Source organism: Oryza sativa, chromosome 8 (assembly GCF_034140825.1).
Source record: "Oryza sativa Japonica Group chromosome 8, ASM3414082v1".
Taxonomy (NCBI): Eukaryota; Viridiplantae; Streptophyta; class Magnoliopsida; order Poales; family Poaceae; genus Oryza; species Oryza sativa.
The window spans coordinates 28,292,746-28,313,277 of NC_089042.1; the positions used below are offsets into that span (position 1 = coordinate 28,292,746).

The 20,532-nt window shown below is 41.2% G+C and overlaps 3 protein-coding genes across 3 annotated transcripts; all 3 read right to left on the reverse strand.

Annotated features, from left to right (window-relative positions):
• Window positions 1–126: 126 nt before the first annotated feature.
• LOC4346333 (NAC domain-containing protein 53) lies at window positions 127–4,293 on the reverse strand. Its single transcript, XM_015794024.3, has 5 exons — window positions 3,741–4,293; window positions 3,022–3,237; window positions 1,458–2,222; window positions 1,236–1,362; window positions 127–905 (listed from the first exon to the last, which is right to left on the reverse strand). The coding sequence occupies exons 1-5, from the start codon at window positions 4,209–4,211 to the stop codon at window positions 514–516; spliced, it is 1,971 nt and encodes a 656-aa protein (XP_015649510.1). The 5' UTR covers window positions 4,212–4,293; the 3' UTR covers window positions 127–513.
• A 6,212-nt stretch (window positions 4,294–10,505) lies between these two features.
• On the reverse strand, window positions 10,506–12,001 carry LOC4346334 (protein SENSITIVE TO PROTON RHIZOTOXICITY 2). The gene has a single exon (XM_015794028.3). The coding sequence runs from the start codon at window positions 11,905–11,907 to the stop codon at window positions 10,687–10,689; it is 1,221 nt and encodes a 406-aa protein (XP_015649514.1). The 5' UTR covers window positions 11,908–12,001; the 3' UTR covers window positions 10,506–10,686.
• A 6,383-nt stretch (window positions 12,002–18,384) lies between these two features.
• LOC4346335 (BAHD acyltransferase DCR) lies at window positions 18,385–20,495 on the reverse strand. The gene is made up of 2 exons (XM_015794363.3): window positions 19,979–20,495; window positions 18,385–19,457 (listed from the first exon to the last, which is right to left on the reverse strand). The coding sequence occupies exons 1-2, from the start codon at window positions 20,429–20,431 to the stop codon at window positions 18,573–18,575; spliced, it is 1,338 nt and encodes a 445-aa protein (XP_015649849.3). The 5' UTR covers window positions 20,432–20,495; the 3' UTR covers window positions 18,385–18,572.
• Between the last annotated feature and the right edge of the window lie 37 nt (window positions 20,496–20,532).

Genomic DNA, 20,532 nt, shown 5'->3' on the forward strand with positions numbered 1-20,532 from the left:
TATAGCGACAAGGACTTTCTTCAGTAACAGAATTTACCACCAGATGCCTGCGACCGACAAATACAACACAGCGTTTTCTACATAGTAATCTTTCCTTCTCATTCAAAAACCTGCAACACCGCAACAGTCATAAGGGCAAATGCACCCTCGTTCAATTCATTGCAGATTTGGGGAATATTTACAGCACTCTGCAGTTTGCACTAGCACCGCCCATGCCAACCAGAAACATGAATATGAATAGTAGCACCATCATGAACTGATAATAATCAATTCGCGCTTACTACTACGAATAGCACCTGAGGAATTCATACATACACTACTAGCTCTCTCGAGCTGCAAAACGGTACTGCTAGTGCTATAGTTAAACAGCCTCAGCCCTTGTTCAACACATGGAGGTCATGTAATGTCATGCAGTGCAATACATTAAGCCAGCAGCAGGAGGTCCCTAGTTTGCCTCAAATACAGATAGGATTACCTAACGTCATGTTCTTAACGTCTCCAATACCAGCAGGCCTACTTGCCATAGATGCACATGCCCACCTCGTAGCTCACCAAGAGCATTATTGCTGAAAAGAAGAAGAGGCAGAAGCCACCACGCAGTACTGCGGTTATTGTGTTGCAGCCAAAGTGTACACGGGTATCAGGCTCAAAACCTGCCGAGAAGAGCAGCTCCATGCCTTCATCCTTCTCAAGGGACCACTTATCTTGAGAATCAGGAGTTAAACTTCCTATGCTGATTACTTCAGCAGAGACACGGATAGTGTTGTGATGAGCTCCAGAAATAGGAGCCAAGGATTTGCGAAGGCTAGCTGGGAACTCTGCTGCTGCAAAAGCAGGGGGAGCAGAGATTGAATCCAGTATCTTTACAAAACGCTTCCCGATCAGACTACTCTTGGTCTGGGAATCTGTGGAATATAGTACAAACACTTGTCAATAATGTTCAATTACAGGTACAAGTTAATGGCCAGGCAATGAGAAATCACATGCCAATTGTGTGTAACACTGCACTGATTGAGCAAGATAAGAGTGTCTCCACAAAAATGATCTAGTAATACTTAAATCTTGCTCAATCAGGACAAGTAAATACAACAATGAACAATTCCTCATTGCAAAAAAAAAAAGATTAATTATTAGTGGCCCAAAAAGTGCTGAGAATGCTCTTTTTCCATGATGGATCAGCACTAAAGAGCAGGAAATAATAATTGACCTATGGTACTTCTCCATAGTAATATTACCTGGTAAAACAACATAATTTAACTGACTACCCGCTTCAGGTAACCTAGCAGATGATGGGGCACCAACTACAAAATTAGGTTCTAAAACCTTTTGAGTTGGACTATATGTATAGGTTGAATTGTTGACCTGTAAAAGTAGAAAATTATGGGTGATTTCCAGTAAACACATCAATGGCGTGCACAAAATGCAACAAGTTCATCGCTTGATGCAAATGACTGTACCTCTTGAGTAAGGACTGGCCCACTAAAAGCATGGGAACTGCTACCAGCTGATGGCTGTACTGAGCTCAGAAGATCATTAAACAAGTTATCATCCATCGCATCATAGTACGGCATACCATCGTCCACCATGTCAATACCAGATAGATTGGTCGATGGGGAGCCAAGAAATCCATTGAGCTGTCTAAAACCATCATCACACATTGAAGAATCAAAGGGTGCATCATAGAACATTAGACAATCTTCCTCTGGCTTAGCTAAATTTGTTATAGATGAATGTGGGGGATCAGAGATAGTTGAACCCATATGAGAGTCTTCTTGCAGTGACTGTAACAACTGTTCCAATTCTTCTGGCTGGAATATCTGTTCACCAGCTAAGGGAGAAAATTCATTGCTAGCCCCATTCACAGCCTCCATGGAATCAGTTGATTTCCAGGGCCAACCATCAGAAGGCCAGATGGTGGATTCATTGGCTAAAGGATTCTCCAAATCTGCAATATCTGCAAAATCCTTCAGTTCTAGGAATCCATCATTGGGGCTAGATATATTAAAAAGGTCTCCAGCATTGGCACTAGAAAACATATTTTCATTAAGCACTAGGCCATTTTGCTCCACAGGCTCAACATGGTGAAGAAAGTTAGACCCAAGGTTTTGGTCACTTAAAATGTCCCCTGAATTTCCATCCACGTCTTCAGAATGGTTGCTGTTGTTTGAATTGTCAGAAACTGGCAAGGCAATGGTACCATTCTCATTTTGATCAACCAAGTTCTGAAAAAAAAAAGGAAATGACAGCATATTAGAACAATCGACACAGAGGCAGATATATACTGGATAAAGAAACTGATAAACTGAGACATGAAAAAACAAAAATCACCTGCAGAACAAAACTCATACAAAAAAGGAAGTCTTGTGTGGACGAACAATACGCTCCTCTTTTACTAGAGAAAATAGGTTCATTTTACCAAGACCAATTTGTTGAACAAGTTATAACAATATATGTTTTAGGGGTCTCAGAAGTTGGTAATATACAATGAAGACATAGATAGGCAGCACAAAAAATCCAACCTTTTAATGCTCATAGACATGGATACTATGATATCATGACTCTTGTGGGTCGTGATCTCATATTACTTGCTACCTAGTCCTGAGAGATATGAAGATGTACATCAAAAGTGAATACATGTCAGCATCCACAGTACATAGCACGGCATACAAATTCATCATTACAGGTTGTCTAAAGGGCAATGCTGAAGAAAATCCAGCGTTCCTTTTCTGAGAGAGATAGATGGTTAATCAATGTATACGATCATAAACACAACATACCACAAAAGGCCATGTTCAATAAAAAAAATAACTTAATCGTACAAAAGGCGCCATCAACAATTACTATTTGACAGTTTGGTAGGAAAAATGTCAAGTATTGATATGGAAGAATGACTGGAATAAACTACACATATAGAAGCAGTCCTGAAATTGATTGGTATGCATTTCAGCATCTGATGTTAAAAGGTGCTAGATTTGTACTAGAACGGTGAGAAAACAGAAAGCGTGCGATTTGAAACTGTACCTGAACGAGGTCACTCATCTGGAGATAGCCCTTCTCCATAGCACCAGAAATTTCCTTTTCCTGGTCATCAGAGTTGTCCTTCTCCTCCACCGGTAGCAAACCAACATCCTCGTCATCCTCCTCCCACTCCTCCTCAACAAAAGGAGCTCCGTACTGAGCCCCGTTCTGTGGACCTGGGCCGGCTTTCTGGAAGATACGGCACACGACGAATGAATCCTGTACACATATAGGTCTCAAAATCAGCATCATGGCATCGCATTATCAGCAGCAGAATAATCAACAAATTGAGGCCGTAGCGGCAGTAAACATGCCTACGTACTAGTAGTAATCTAGCAATCAGGCAGGAGCGCTGTTGGGGACGGGCAAATCAGTGACTAGCAGTTCAGTGAGTTATCAAACACTTTGTTTTGTTTCCCCGAAACAGTGTAGGGGGAAACATATTTTTTTAAAAAAAAAATATCTAAGAGAGACCATAGCTAGCAAAATCATGGATTTAATAACTCGAGCACCAATTCGTTAATATACATAGTGCGAGAAAGAAAACTGTAATCTGAAACATGGGTTATCAATCAATCAATCATAGATGGGCAGGTAAGGGTAAGATAGAAAGAGAAATGGAGGGATACATATGGCGAGAAATAGAAATATAATCTGAAACATGGGTCAATCTGATACATGAGCAGGTAAGGTAAGGGTAAGATAGGAAGGGATGGGGGGACCTGTGGTGGGATGGTGGTTTGGCCGTCGAGGCGGTACTCGTGCATGACCCAGTTGGTGCGCTCGCCCTTGGGGGCGCGGCCGGCGTGGAAGACGAGGGTCTTCTTCATGCCGACGGTGGTGGGGCCGTTGCGGACCTCCCTGTCCTTGCCGGTGGTCTTCCAGTAGCCGCCGGCGGTGGCGCGGTTGGTGCGGGCGCGGTTGGCGTGCTTGCGGTCGAGGCGGCTGAAGAAGTACCACTGGGAGTCGCGGCTGCGGAGGCGGGAGCGGGCGGGGAGGTCCCATGGCTCCACCTTGTACAGGTCCACCTCCGCGATGGCGTCCACCTTGAGCGGCCGCCCATGGACCTTCCGCTTCAGGTAGTAGGACACCAGCTCCTCATCCGTCGGGTGGAACCGGAATCCCGGTGCGAGGGAGGTGGCCTCGGCCGCCGCCGGGGGAGCGGAGGAGGACGACGACGAGGGGTGGCTCATGTGCCCTAGATTGGGATTGGGGTTGAGATTTGGGGAAAGTTTGCCTTCCCCCTTGGTTTTTGGGGAAGAAACGAAACGCAGCAAGGAAGGAGATGAGGATGGCTTGGGCTATAAGAAAGGACGGGGGCATTTTCGGAATCCCACTCGCTACTCCTTTCTTCCTTGGAAACTCTTCTTCTTGCACTTTCCCTCCCCACTCCCTACATTTTCCCCTTTTTCCGTTTCACTATCGTGTCCAGGTCCATTCCCAACTTTTAGACTCTACTCCCGTACGATGATTAATTATATTAGTTAAAAATTTTAAAAATAAATTAATATAATTTTTAAAGCCACTTTCTTATATAATTCTTTTTAGAAAAATATAATGTTTAAATTTTGAGAAACATACATGCGGAAAATAAGATAGTAGAAGTTGAGAAAGTGTATTGTCAAACGAAGTCTTAGTAGTTTGTTTGTTACTAATATAGAGATGGACGCACACACAAGGTAATTTTCCAAGTCAACTTTTTCTTGCTTGATGCGGTGCAAATCTCTGGCCGTGTTTAGATTCTAACTTTTTTCTTCAAACTTTCAACTTTTCCATCACATCAAATATTTAGACACATGTATGGAGCATCAAATGTGGACCGAAAAAAACCAATTGCACAGTCCGACTGTAAATCGCGAGACGAATCTTTTGAGCCTAATTACGCCATGATTTCACAATGTGGTGCTACAGTAAACATTTACTAATGACGGGTTAATTAGGCTTAATAGATTCGTCTCACAGTTTATAGGCGGAATCTGTAATTTATTTTGTTATTAGTCTACGTTTAATACTTTAAATATGTGTCCATATACTTAAAATAAATTTTGGTACACGAACTAAACACAGCCTTTGTTTCAGCATAACAAAACGTCTGAGCTGAAAGCCTTGACAGTCAAATTGCAAACTGTGGTGGCAACCCTGAGATCTTCCAGGACAGGAGCAGGGTGATCTAGCTAGTTTCGGGATGTTGTTTTGCTCAACTTATCAGTGAAGTATATAGGTTAGCTAGTTTCTCTGTTCTTTGTCCATGCTATAGTTGATCTGTTATCGTTGAGTTGTGCTCCCGCGTGGGCGCCTTCTGGTCTGGTATGACCAAGGCGTCTTTACACCCCCTAACCTTGTTAACCCCAACAGAACCTGCCATGATGTTTTTCTATTAAAAAAACCGAGTCATATGATTTTTTTTTAAAAAATAATTTATCCATATAATCAAGTAACTAATTCATTCAATAATCTAAATCAAACGAGACCTCAAAATGTATATAATCGAGATAACATTTTCATTCAGGTGCATTGTGATGTTTGATCACATAAAAAATACAGTATATATATATAACAACTAGACTAAAATATTGGTGATATGAACCTTATGGCAATATACTTATATGTGTATGGAGGGACAGGACATATACTATATGTCTGTTTCATGTGTCGTAGGAACAATGGAACACGCGTGAGTGTCTCTCTCTCTCTCTCTCTCTCTCTCGCTCTCTCTCTCTCTCTCTCTATATATATATATATATATATATATATATAGGTAAATTAACTGGTGCTACATGGAGTATGGGCTCCAAGATTTAAATTGAGTATATATCCAATTTGAATGAGTATGAATTTTTTTTAAATGTTTAGATATGAACATTAACTTCTTTACTAACAAGTTCAAACAAGTTTGAACTGAGTTTGAACTTTTTTTTGTTAGATTTTGGTTCTAGGTATATAACATCCAAACATATAATTCGTTAGGTATGTAATAATGAATTGTGAAATAAAGTTGAGTTTGAGTTGTTTTGTTGTTAGGTATTTGTATGAATCAAATTCATATACCTAGATATCTACTTACAATTTGTAAATTTTTAAATTTTGAGAGAATTTGTGTGTTTGATGTCTTGGAGCCTGGGCACAATGGAGTCCCATATATATATATATATATATATATATATATATATATATATATATATATATATATATATATATATATATATATATATATATATATATATATATATATATATATATATATATATATATATATATATATATATATATATATATATATATATATATATATATATATATATATATATAATTAGCTTAGTATTAAGCGGTGAGATTAATATATATATTAAGCACGCGGCTGTAGGTACGTAGTTTGCAAATGGAGAGTTTCAAGGTGCAATTTGGAAAATTTATCTAATTTGGCAATTTTTTCGAGGCCGAAGTTTCCGTTCGTGTTCCGGTTTGGCTGACCGTGGACTTTTATTGTTGCTCAACGACGAGCACGTAATGGACGATTTTTATTTAGACACGTCGATTCAGACGTATGGCCACCTAATTGATTACTCGTAGTAGTAACTGAGACCCCACCAGTCAGTCACTGATCACTCATACTCCTATATATGAGCTGCGCTCGATCACTAGCTATAATTCATTTAATTATTTTTGTTCTAGTAGTAGTAGTAGAGTCTCTCTGGTCACAACTCACAAGATCAGGATGTCGTCTGGAATTTTTCGTCCAAGTCATCAAGCACACACAACTTTGTTTCGTACTATAAATGAAAAAAAAAGAGAAAATTACTCTTTTACTATATAAGTACAAAATTTGTTTGCGAGGTTTGATAGGCAGCATGCATTAATTAATAACGTGATCATATATGAATACTACATACACTATGTGAAAGAGATCTTTGACAGATGTACCAGTTAATTAAGATCTTGACCAGGCGAGGCCGTTGACAATTAATAGTAGTAGCAGTGACGGTTATTGTGTGTTGACATGTCAGCTGTCCGGACAAATGTCGTTGCTAGCTCGTTCCGTCGATTGCAACATGTATACTAGTATAGTTCGCTTAGCCACGACGCTGCCTTTGCTTTAACTGGCATGCTGTGAAGAATCATATCGTATTTTAATTACTACGTAGATATGATGATGATGCTGCACGTTCAAGAAACAATGCAAAGCCAACCCGTTTACTCAACCGCTCGTTCCTTTGTTTAATATATAACTTGTCTATCCATCGACCGGATATGATATCATTAGTATTTTGTGAAAAGAAATTATAAATGTGTTAAGAAAACACGAGATTTAGGGCTAAAATCATACACTTTTTATCATTGCACTATTAAATGGAGTACATCTTAGGGTAGTCCTAACCCATAATGTCCATAAGCAGTGTCTATGGTACCATGTCAATAAGACATCACAATAGAAACTACACTCTACAACTTATGGTTTCTTAAAGTGGGCCATTAATAAATACATCATCTCTCTTCTCTACCAATTATATTTATTCTTCATCTTCTCTACCAATTATATTTATTCTTCATCTATTATGAAGACATTATTCTCCCCCAATGCAAAACTTGATAGTATCTAGTGCATAGGTTCTCGTGTTGAAGCTGTGTCTTGCATGAGACATAGTTTCTTCCTCTCTTCACTCTCTCTCTTAATTAATATAGTGTCACATAAGCTAAAAATCCTACATGGCAATGTAGTTAATGCTATAGACACCATCCTAATTGAAGGGTTGGGACTACCCTTAGAGCAGGTACAATAGCAAACTATAAGCAAGCTATGCACACATATCGAGGAGATAAAGGAGGAGAGATAAGGCCATTCTCAACCCAAGAAACTAAACATAGTTTCTATAAACTTCACATCATCAAGAAACTAGTACTAGACACTACTCTTCTAATACAAACACTACTATTCCATACTTAAATTTAATGCTACTTATCTCATATGATATCTTGGATGTTGTGTAGAAACTATGTTTCATGCAAGACATGGTTTCTTTCTCTTTCCTCATTTATTAACTAGATCATATTCCCCATGTTTTGCTTCAGAAAGTACTAAGAAATCTTTAATATGTTCTTTGAACAATCGAGCAAGAAGTGAATAGGAGATTAGTTATTACCATCAAATGAAATTGTTTTGCCAAGACATGTTTGAAGAAAAATAAATTTAATAGGCTCTCTAGGAGATTGTAAATAAAATATTAGGTTGTTGGTCAAGATTTACATCGCAGGAAGCAGAAGGTAGGAAAAGATATGAAAAGCTAGAGTTACTAATCATGAAACAAATTCTTAAATAATACCCTCTGCTTTGATATGGAATATATGGATAGATATATGTTAAGTATTATAAATATTATAGATAAATATGTTTACATGTTGATTTTTTAGAATATACTATATGCTTGCATGAGCTTTTGATAAATAATTATTGTTAGTGGATAATGATATGACATGCTTTCCTATTGAGTTTTAGATTTAATGGGCTAATAATTTTATAGTATGTATTTATAGAATGCATAGATTAATGAGGAACGAAATGATACAGCCATACAGCCATACAGGGCTAGCGAATCAAGCACATTATCTCTGCCTTGACATGTATTGGGCTGCTGGGCCAGATGTCAGCTCCTTAATCTCGCTCGGCCCATTAATTTCCACTTCCCCGCTCATGTTTTTTCTCTGGCGGCAGAACCACGTACGGTTCCAGGCCGGATCATCTCTCGGTAGTGTTTTTTTTTTTAAAAAATGTATAATTCCTTAGCGATTGTGTTCTAAACACACTAGCTTCTAGGTTATCTGTAAATATGATGTATAATTTTTTAAAAACACGGTACAAAATGAACATGCTCTTATATATATACACGTGCACATGTAGCTTAAGCTAGGAACACACCTACGCAAATACGCATATAACACATTCAAGCGCGACTGTATATACATACTCCACATTTGTTGTTGGTTGTCCATATCCTGCCTACACATCAAGATCAGCAAACACAATCGAATATCATGTGACCATACATATCTATACTCAAACAGTCAATTACTCGGGAGAATTAATTGAAGAAGGGATTTAAAAGGAGAGATGCTAAGACGATTCAAACTATACATCATGAATGGGAGGTATGGAACTATAGGACAACCGACAACCATTTACTCCCTCTATCCCATAATATAAGTCAAACTTGACACGGTCTACAAAACTAATCTTTGTCTTATAATTTCTCATATATTATAAACTTTGTAGTAACAAAATTATAACCATATGAAATGAAAGTAAATTCAAATGTCAATCCAATGATATAATTTTTAGCAAGTAAAATTTAATTCATATTGTACTAAATGTTGGTCAAAATGTTTTGGAGGTTAAATCTTGGAATGCATGAACGTCTTAGATTATGAGATGGAGGGAGTACAACTGTCGTAGCGTGACGGTTAGGACAACAAGGCCAGCCAAACACACTCTATATCCATCTTGAATAGCACCATTGTTTCCTTTTGACTTAACAAGTTATTTTCGTTTGATGCCAAAATATTCCCTACTAAAATGTGTTTAGGTTTTAGCATTGCCAACATTTTGATATGGTAGCAAACCAAACAAACCCAATATTTTGGATACCTCATCATTGCATTTTATAATTAAAAAGTTGTAAAAAAAATTAAAACAATACTCTGTCCGCATTCTAGCGTTCAATTATTTTTACCAAGATATTTGCCATTCTCACATTCAAAGCACTTTTAGATGCTGCCCTTTCTCCTTAACCTTTCATCAATGTAATCACAACTTAATTTCATTGGCTCATAAAAAACAATCAAAGTTAGTGGGCTAATGGCTACTTTGAGAAAATAATTAGGGTGTAAATATAGTGAGGGTGACAATATAATTTACACATCTCATTTGTTTGTGTGAGATTTGATATAATGATAAGTAATTTGAAACTGAGGGATTATATAAAAGTGTTTTACATGATAAATCTATTAATATTAATTACACATAATAAATCATAACATTTTTGCATCCATTAATGTTTTGAGGTTTGACTACATATAATCTAGGAAATCTCATTTATTTGATAATGGAGGTGGTAGTATATATAAAGCATGCATATTCTACCTAGGTAGCTTGCCCCCAATTAACCAATTGCAAATCAATATATACCATACCTTAGTTCAATTTCTAGTTAAATATATCCCCATATCCGTTACTTGGGAACTTAGGATGATGATCTTCTGTTCCATCTCTCTCGATCTTTGCATGGACCCTAGAAGTTAATTGCAAGACAAGACAAACAGGAGTATTACATTATTTACCATGCATAACCATCTTGATTATTGGAGTAGTATATCATGCATTCATTATTACCAAGACAGTTTGTAATAAACCTTAGTATTATATTGTAAAGCTAAAGCCCCTAGCTAGTTAGCTAATACAGTATATATTCATCACACATCTCATAAGCTAATGTATAGAACTAACTGATAAACTGCCTGAAATTGCTGCCCTGATCGATTTCCAAATTAACATGTGTGTTCCAATTAGCATTGTCATGCTAATTTAACTAGCCATGCAGTACTGGATTGAATCTTTCATGGACATATATATGCAGCAGGTGATGGCAACAATACAATCACAGTTAGTTAGTAAGGTCGTCAGGCGGCGCCCATGCCAATGCCGGTGGTGTCGTCAATGTTCCCGGCGACGGACGCCGAGGACGATCGCTGCCTCTTGCCGGCGCGGGGGGCGTCGAGCGGCATGACCGGCTGGTGGCCGGCGAAGAGGGAGACATGGCCGATAAGCTTGTCCTTGCGGGAGAAGGAGGTGCCGCAGGAGCAGAGCCAGCGGTGGTCGCCGCAGTGCTTCTCGTGGGTGCGGAGGTCGGAGAGGACGGAGAAGTGCTTGCGGCCGCAGCGGTTGCACACGTACATCTTGGGGCAATGGCTGCGCTTGTAGTGGTTCTTTGCGCAGATCACCGACTTGAGCGGCTGGAACTTGGCGTGCCTCCTGTTCCACCGGCAACCCTCCTGCGGGCACGAGTACTTCCTCGCCGCCGCCGCCATCGTCTCGTCGCCTCCCTTGGCGAGCAGCTTGGTCGGATTGGACAGCGCCGCCTTGCTCTTGTACTCGTCGCCGTGCGCGCGCATGTGCATCCGCAGGTTGGCGTCGCGCTTGAACCCCTTGCCGCACACCTGGCAGTAGTGCGTGTACTTGGCAAGCAGCTCCGCCGCGTCCAGCTCGATGATCGTGTCCGTCGCCGACGTCGCGCCTGCCGGTGCCGCCGTTTCGCTGTGGAACACCGGCGGCGCATGGGCATGGCTGCTGTAATCGTGCTGGCGGCTGCCGTTCTGCTGCCACTGCTGCTGCATGAGATGGTCGTCCTCCATCTGACCGGCATCGGCGGCATGGTCGTTGTTCTTGACAACAACGGCGGAGGCGGCGGCGGTCTCCTGTGATGGCGCGGTGGTTGGCGCCGTGCCGAGGTCGCAGAGCAGCTGGAAGGCGTACATCATGGAGGAGGCGGCGGCGACGATTTCCTGGATGATGGCGTCGGCGGCGGAGACGTCGAGGGGGCCGTGGGCGTGGGCGTTGTGGGCGACGGCGAGGCCAACGAGCGGGTGCAGCTGCTGCACCCTGTCCTTGAGCACGGACAGGTTGTAGAGCAGCGGGTGGCACTGTGGCTGCTCGCCCATGAAGCCGCCGCCCTCCTCCATCTCCATGCCGTCGACGCCGCCACCATGCCCATGCTGGCTCTGCACCAAGTAAGGGCTAATTCCGCCGCCGCCGCCGCCGCCGCCACCGCCTGGAATCATGCTACGTATGTAACTAACTAGTTGTTGATAATTGCGGTCGCAATTAGAACAAGAAGAGATCATAAGAAGAAGAAGAGGGGATGAATGGATGGATGGAAATTGGAATGACTAATAATAAGTCAACTCAACGAAAGCTAGATGAGGAGCTAGGAGATAAAGCAAGCTTAGCTTCGTCATCCGTTAAGAGCATCCCTACTTGAAGCCTCCCTCAAATGCAACCCAACCCGAAAGGGACATGTCAGAGGTTAATACTATATTACTGTACTTACATATAATACATACATACTCATTATTTAATCTCTTTCATATTTTAATCCGGAATTGCTAAAACAATATTATCACAAGCTCTTTGTTAAGAAAAAACTTTCAAATATAACTACGATATTATTACATTATAAAGATGATATAATTATAGCTAGTGTACGTCGCTACCCTCTAACTATATTTTAACCTAATTCTTGTACAAGGTTACATATATAAATTTATTAATACTTTTATTATAAGTTATAATATAATTATACTACAGTTACGATGTAATTATATTACAACTATAATATATAATAATTTTTAAAAGTTTTTCACTTAAAAAACTTAGGTTAGTTTTCTAGGTAGCCTCTTTTAATCCTGGTACGTGCCTTCTAATTTGCTGTTTCTGAACTATTTTTTTCTTTGGAGATGCATCAGTGTTAGTTTCTGAACCTTTTAAGCACATGAATGGGCAGGCTTTCGCTAAATTTTAACTCCAATCAAGCGCTTTGTTTATTAGCAAGCTGGCTAGGGTACGTGTGATTAATTGTTCCTTCACTTGCTGGCACTGCACTGTACTGGGAAAGTGGGAATTGATGAAAATTAATTCAGCTCATACGAGAATATATATCTGTCCCTCCCTTCCTCCTATCCTAAACAACAAGCTAAGCTAGATAAAGCCTGCTTGCCTGGTTTGTCAATTAAGGCACAGTCGTCACTGATCTGTGGGCCCTCTCGCCGTGCTGCTTCCAGATCGAGTAATAGATTAGTGCAACTTGTGTGCTGCTTGGTCTCTCTGGGCTCTGGCCTTCCTTCCCACTGCGTGGACTTGGACGACCCAGTTGCCTTTCTAAATTGCAGATTAAATATTATACAGTATACTAATAAGTACTCCAGCTAGTACTACTAGATAGGAGAGAACGATTCAACACATTAATCTCAATTGTTCTGTTCTCTGGGAAAAGAAATTATATGTTGAGGTAAATCTTTCATTTTCCCCCTTGGATTTCGATCGATGAGCACCCAAAATCATATCAACTGTTAATTAGAGCAACCTAGTCAGAACACTTGACCTAATCTAATATACCAGAGTACGTATAGTATGTGTGATGGCAGCCAGGCGGCACACGCCTTTAATTAACCACTCTCGTGCCCCACGTCGTGATCAGCTTGACTAATTATGCGCAGGAAACGACTGAATTAAAGGGAGATGTACTGAGCCTACTAGCTTGTGTCACGGTTGTTTACTTACGACAAACATGTATGGCCGTGAAAGATTGTACTACTATTCATTAACAGTTGACAATTTGCAGAGTTTCACTTGCCAAACACCTCAACAAAAGGCTCCCAAGGCGAGGAGCCACAGGTCGCGCGGCCCATCCTACTTAAGCCCATTTCAGTCGCATCCTCGTTCCGGCCCATTGCAGTGTTACATCATTTTTTTTCCCTAGATTAAAAATTTTACTCCCAGTAAAACTTTTACTATTAACAATGTGGACAAATCTCAAACGTTTATTTTTTATCCAACGGTAATTTTCAAGTTTCCATTACCACCTTCATCCCATAATATTACAAATAATAGTATTGAATGGAACACATCCTAGTTTTACATCTTATTACTATGAATATGGGCAATACTAAGATGTGTCCCATTAATGACGATTCTACATACAATTTTCCAGGGTCACAAGACCTCAAGTAGATTATCAATGTTCTAACTAAATTATACCATATTAATTTGTATATCAGTTAATAATTAGATAATTTAAAGTAGTGAAAAAACTAAAGTTTTTCACCACCACAATGCGCCACGTCACCAGGAAAACATGGACCGTCCGATCCTTCAATAGACAAAATATCTTCTTGGTCCTTCAAGAAGTTGCTTTTTAAAAATAGCCCCTTCCACGTCCCTACCCTATTGGGGAAAGAATAATTTCCTTTCGTTCTACTCGCGTCCGAGAGGCGGATAGCCGGAGACAGCGCGCGTCCCCCTCGCCGCCACGTCCTCCTAAAGTCTCCGGTGCCATCGCTCCGTGCCTCCTCCCCATCGTTGCCGCCACCGCGTCTCCTCCCAATCCCCTCCGTCTCCTCCCCATTAACAGATCGCGGCACACCACCAGGTATAAGGAGATCACAGCATCACCGGCCAGCGCTAACCCCTCGTCGCCAGCCATCACAAAGAGGCGCCCTGGTTCCACGCGGCGGCGGCAGCGGTGAAAGCCATAAAACTCAAACGAAACTATTGAGGTCAGTGCCATGTAGACTCACAGCAGTGGCGGCGGCTGCCCATGGAGCTCGATGGGGTCGTAGTAGCGGTCCATGTAGATGCGGCTGTGGCCCATGTAGAGCATGCTCCGGCGACCCCATAGATGCTTAGGCCTCCCAGCTGTGCGCCACCACATCCTTATTCTTCTCTCTGCAGAGGCCATGTCAGGATTGCTCCAAGCATGCACATGCCAGGATCTTCGCTATGCTTCGGCCGATAACTGGCTTCCTTGATTTCACCATCCATGCACACAAGGTGCTCGATGAAAAGTTTACTTTGAGATTGGTATGCTATTTGATCAGTTCCTGTGTGAACTCCCCAGCTAGCTAGCTAGCTTAAACTTGCGATTAATTTAACTCAAGCAATGAAGCGAATAAGCGATGCATTCATCCGTCAGTTGACGATGGCTTTTGGTATGTAGCTTTTGAACTTAATGTGCTCTGGTTTTATATTAGATTTTTTTTCTCTTCTGTTGGTGTGTCCTAACATTATTGTCTTCCCTCATTAACTAAACTAGCATGGTGGTCCACACAAATTGTGCGGCTAGCATCATTATATTTTCTCTCATATAATAGCATATATGTTTTCTCATTATATTATTCTAATATATTAAAATGACAACATAATTTTAAATTTTGCAATAACTTTACAAAACTACCAATGTGTAATATTCATATTGTATTTTATATAAGTCTTAGTTATTAATTATTTTTAATATTAAATTTTAGTTATTTGTAAATTATATATATTCCTATATGGACTTTAGACTCGTCTTTTAATATATTTTTTCAATTCCGAATTTTCTGTAAATTGTATATCTATATAGACTTTATGCTCTTCTTCTAATAATATTTATTTTTATTTCTGAATTTTTATTATTTCTAATTATATTTCTATATGGACTCTAAACTCATCTTTCAATATTCTTTAATTTTTAATTTCGAATTTCAGTTACTTTTAAATTGTATTCGTATATTGACTTTAAACTCTTCTTCCCATGTTTTTATTAATTTCGAATTTTAGTTATTTGTAAATTATATTTTTATACGGACTCTAAACTCTAATTTTAATTTATTATGTTTATTCCAAATTTTAGTTAGTTTTTAAATTCCTATATGGACTCTATACTCTACTTCTAATACTCCTTATTTTTTAATTCCGAATTTCTATTTTTTTTCTTAATTGTATTTTTATATGTACTCTATACTCTACTTCTAATATTCCTTATTTTTAATTCTAAATTTATATTATTTCCTAATTCCGCGCAGATTGCGCGGCTAGCATCATTATATTTTCTATCTTATAATAATATATATGTTTTCTCAATGTATTATTCAAATATATTAAAATGACAACATAATTTTGCGTGTCTCATGAGAGCGAACTTCCAATATTCCTTTTTTAAATTTCTAATTTTAGTACTCCAAATTCTACTTTAATTTTATTAGTTTTATTCTGAATTTTAAATTCTTGTATGGATTCAATACTCTTCTTCCAATATTCCTTATTTTAATTACTAATTTATATTATTTCTAAATTGTATTTCTATATATGGATTCTAAACTTATCTTTCAATATTTTTTAATTCTGAATTTTAATTATTTTTAAATTCTATTTCTATATGGACTCTATAGTCTTCATCCAATATTTTTTTTAATTTCGAATTTTTTTTAATTTCTAAATTATATTTCTAGATGGACTCTAACCTCTACATTTATTTTTTCTTATTTTTTAATTCCGAATTTCCATTAGTTCTATTGTATACCGATATGAACTCTAGTCTTACCTTCCTATATTTCTTATTCTTAATTCCGAATTTCAGCTATTATTAAATTGTATTCCTATATGGACTTTGTTTTTTCTTTTTCTCCGATTAATGTGAGAATTTCTAGGCCATGAGAGCGAACGTGGAGGCTTCTTTTTCTATTCCTTTAATAATATAATAGATAGATAGATAATTAATATCAATTTAAATAAGAGAATAGTGATGAACACTTGTCAATTATGGTCTAGAAGGAGAAGGCACTGAAATTTTCTGTAACAGATATACATCTTAAAGGAAGAAGCAGCAACCTTTTCTACGATTGACAAAGCGCATGATTGTTTGTCCCATGATAAACTAACTCACAGAATACCAATTTACCTATTTTACTACATTGTCAGATTCCATATGCTCATGTACAGCAGCACAATGATTCATTTGATGCTCATATTCGGTTCTATAAATGGTAAATTTTCTTTGAGTAAAATATACGGCCGGTCCTTAAAGTTGAGCGCGGGTGTCACTTAGGTCCATAATCTTATAAATTGCACATCTAGGTCCACTATCTTGTTTAAGTGACTCATTAAGGTCCAAACCTAGTTTGACCGAAGCTGACCGTCTACGTTGCATTCCACGTAGACAGCTCATTTGCAAATAGCCCCTTCGCACTTCAGTAGAGCCCTGGGCACCAAAAAAATCCCCAAATCCCTCATCTGCCTCTGTCGTCACCTCGCCCACCGCCGCTGCACGTCATCCTCATCGCCAGCCCCTTCACCGGCCACGTCATACCGATGGCTGAGCTGATGCTGCGCCTCGTCGCGCACCACAGCTGCGCCGCCTCGCTTGTCACGTTCTCCGGCCTCGCCTCGCCAACATCAGTGTCCTCCGTCGCCGCTGTCGTGGACCTCGACGAAGCGTGGTTGAGACGGGTGGGTGCCGCAGGTGTGCGTGCTGGCGCACGTCGCCGTCGGCACGTTCCTGCGTGCGCCACGCGAAGAAGGGATTGGATCGGACACGGAGAATCAAAAAGGGGGGCAAAATACAATATGTTGCCACGCTGGACCGCCACGTAAGCCAGTCAACCCGGTTAGAGGTCCTTTAGACCTCAATGAGTCACTTAAACAAGATGGTGGAGCTAGATGTGCAATTTTCAAGATTATAGACCTAAGTGACACCCGCGCTCAACTTTAAAGACCGACCGTGTATTTTACTCATTTTCTTTTATAATAACTCCTATGACTATAATTGGTCTTTAGATTTCACATATTTCATTTTGCTGCTAAAAGCTAGACTGAATTGAAGAGCTGCAAATACAGAAATCCGTATGGATATACATCGGATTTGTTTACTCTTTCATCATACTCCAAACCCAACCTAATTCAATTTTTTTAACTCTGCGAAGTACACATGGTAGGATAACTTAGGTTCATACACTTTTGAAGTCAGAAATATTTTGTAGATCACTTTGTTAGATTTTACTACTCTCTGTCAGTATATGAGTTAGTTCCTCTCATCACCAAGCAGAGAGGATTTATAGGCTATCGTTTCCAATTTCGTACTGATAACAGTACTTGTGCTTATTACTTAAGATGGGCTCCACCCTATGCAGCGGTGGTTCTAAAAATTATTTATTAAGTTCTATGGTATTGTCAATTTTCAAATTTAAAGTATAATTTCATACCATATATTTTTACTCATATATACAAGGTTTTCATACGGGTATTTAATGTCGCGCAACGTGCGACTAAGTGGCTAGTTAATATGTATTGGAACAAGTTCCCATCTCTATTCAGATTTATAGTACTAATATGTGTCATATCTAGAATTGGTTCTTATATATGTATTCTCTGGAACAGAGGGAGTCCATATTTTCCCAATCATGTTAGACTCAACTTCTATCATAAACGACAACTCTAAACTAGCTGTGGGTTGAACGCCATTATTTGTTTATGACCATCGTAACTGAATGATCCTACAGAGAATATGTATACGCCTACAGCAAGGTATGATGATCTTTTAATTAGTGTGTGGGGGCTAAAAATTAAACATGTAAGCAATTCCAGTAATCATTGGAGTACAAAAATTACAAATACATTAATAGGTTACATTTCCAATCAAGCAACAGGCCAGATATGATGCATGGGCTTAATAATTAAGTACACACAAACTGTATAGCTGCTAATTAATTCCATATCCGATCCTTATTTAAGTAATGGACCAATTCAATATATGCAAATCCACATATAAATGTAGCTTGCAAGCAACATAGTACACAACATAGTACTCCACTATATATAAATAGTAGCAAGCAACAAGGAATCCATGCATGCATCCAACTAAACATAAAGGAGTAGTAGGAGAAGTTGCAATTTAGGAGGAACAAGACTACTAGGGAGTAACATGCAGCTGATGAATCATCATAATATATAGGAGTATAAAAGAAAAAAAAAAGAATTAAGGGGCTCGCATTTGGAGGAAGTCTTGGTCCTTGTCCAACCTCTGCATCGGCTCCGGCTGCAGCGAGAGCTCGACGTCGATGCCGCCGTCGCCGCCGCGGCCCGGGTAGAGGTAGACCATCCCGTCGAACTTGTTGTTGGCGCCGCTTCGCACCCGCTCCGGGCGGCCGAAGCCGAAGTCGACGTCGTACACCCTGAAGCGCGGCGAGCTGCCGACGGCGACGCAGTTGGGGCCGGCGTCGCTGTAGTGGAACAGCTTGGGCGCCGCCTCGTACTCCTCCAGCCTCCGGGTGATGGCGGCGGCGTCGTGGTCGTCGATGGCCTTCTGCAGCAGCCCCGCGGCGAGCTCGGGCGGGCCAGCGAGGAGCATCCCCGCGGGCACGCCGGTGAAGACGGCCTGGATGAGGTTGCCGAAGTAGGCGGGCGGGAGGGGCGGGCTGAGGCGGGCGCGGCAGTCGGCGAAGACGGCGAAGACGGTGATGTCGGAGGGGCCGAGGGCGCGGGCGCGGGAGACGGCGCGCCAGATGTGGGCGGCGAGCGACTGGAAGGAGGAGAAGGGCTTGGCGCCGGGGGGCAGGGCGGCGTTGGCGGCGGCCTTGGCGCGGGCCACGGCGGAGGGCGGGAAGGAGAAGACGCGGGCCACGAGGGGCACCTTGGGCCCATTGGGGTCGGTCTTCTCGTGCGCCTCGGCGGACGCCGGGAGCGGGAGGTTGACGCGGACGGAGCGCGCCATGCCGCGGTTGTGCACCGGCAGCAGCGACGGCGCGCCGCCGCCCCGGCAGAGCTCCGCCCATGACGTCATGAAGTGCCAGGTGGAGGTGCCGTCGAGGACGGCGTGGTTGAAGGCGCACCCCACTGCCACCCCGTCCCGCAGACGTGTCAACTGCATGCACCGCGTCAATTCCATCAGAGTACCTAATTAAATTTGTTTGTAATATATACTAGTACTCCGTATAGTAATAAATTTGGACAGTGTTGGTGGTTGGCTGGTTAATTAATCAGCCTGCACATACAGATACTGCAGGTAAGGCCCATTCCATTCCATGCCACCCTTCAATTTTCAGCTCATCAATACAATATTGTACCACCGTATGTACGTACTGCTACAGCTAGTAGTGTACTATGTACTATACAACTAATACTCATCAAAAGTACGTACGTGCATACATACCGTTCAGGTTTACGGTCTCCTAGAGACTAAAAAAAATACACAACACATATACTTACATACTGTACTAGATTAAAGTAGTTTAGTTCCAGAAGGAAATTAAAGTAAATTATGTGTGAATTAATTAAGTCCTGAGAAAAATGTCTAAATAATCATTATGTTGAGGCATCATATCAAAAGGATATATAAATAATTAAAATTGGAGAAATGTTAGTAATAAATAGTAATGTAGGTACCTGGACGGCGAGCAGCGGGCGGTTCAGGCCCTCGAGGTTCATGACGCCGGTGTAGGGGACGAGGAGCTGCATCACCTTCTCCGCCTCCTCCGAGCACTCCTCTCCGGCGAGTTGGTCGACGGAGACATGGTCGGCGGAGGCCTCGATGACCTCGGCGCCGTGTTGGCCGTGGATGGAGAGGGAGCCGTCGTGGTCGTCCTGGCGGATGCGGCCGGCGAGCGGGTAGAAGTAGGCGAGGGCGTCGGAGAGGGAGGCGGACATGCGGGCGACGGCGTCGGGGAAGTCGGAGGCGCCGTTGGGGAGGCGGTAGAGGAGCAGCTTCTGGTTGTAGTAGAAGGTGATGTAGGGGAGGTCGAATGTGGCGAGGACGCACTTGGCGGCGGCTGGGGCGACGGTGCGGGTGGAGGTGACGGTGACCACTGGCGACGGCGGGGCATTGTCGACGGCCGCCATTGTCGTCGTCGTTGATCGATACGATATATATGTGATTAGAGAGCTGATCAGAGTGTGAGCGAGTGAAGAGGTAGCTAGAGGAAGGCGGGGTTGATATAGAC

Coding starts and splice junctions, on each gene's coding strand:
- LOC4346333 (XM_015794024.3), bottom strand. CDS start 4,211: ATGAGCCACCCCTCGTCGTCGTCCTCCTCCGCTCCCCCGGCGGCGGCC. Junction 2,223..3,021: donor AGATGAGTGACCTCGTTCAG/GTACAGTTTCAA, acceptor TTTTTTTTTCAG/AACTTGGTTGATCAAAATGA. Junction 906..1,235: donor AAATTATGTTGTTTTACCAG/GTAATATTACTA, acceptor TATATTCCACAG/ATTCCCAGACCAAGAGTAGT.
- LOC4346334 (XM_015794028.3), bottom strand. CDS start 11,907: ATGATCTCTTCTTGTTCTAATTGCGACCGCAATTATCAACAACTAGTT.
- LOC4346335 (XM_015794363.3), bottom strand. CDS start 20,431: ATGGCGGCCGTCGACAATGCCCCGCCGTCGCCAGTGGTCACCGTCACC. Junction 19,458..19,978: donor GCCCGCTGCTCGCCGTCCAG/GTACCTACATTA, acceptor CGGTGCATGCAG/TTGACACGTCTGCGGGACGG.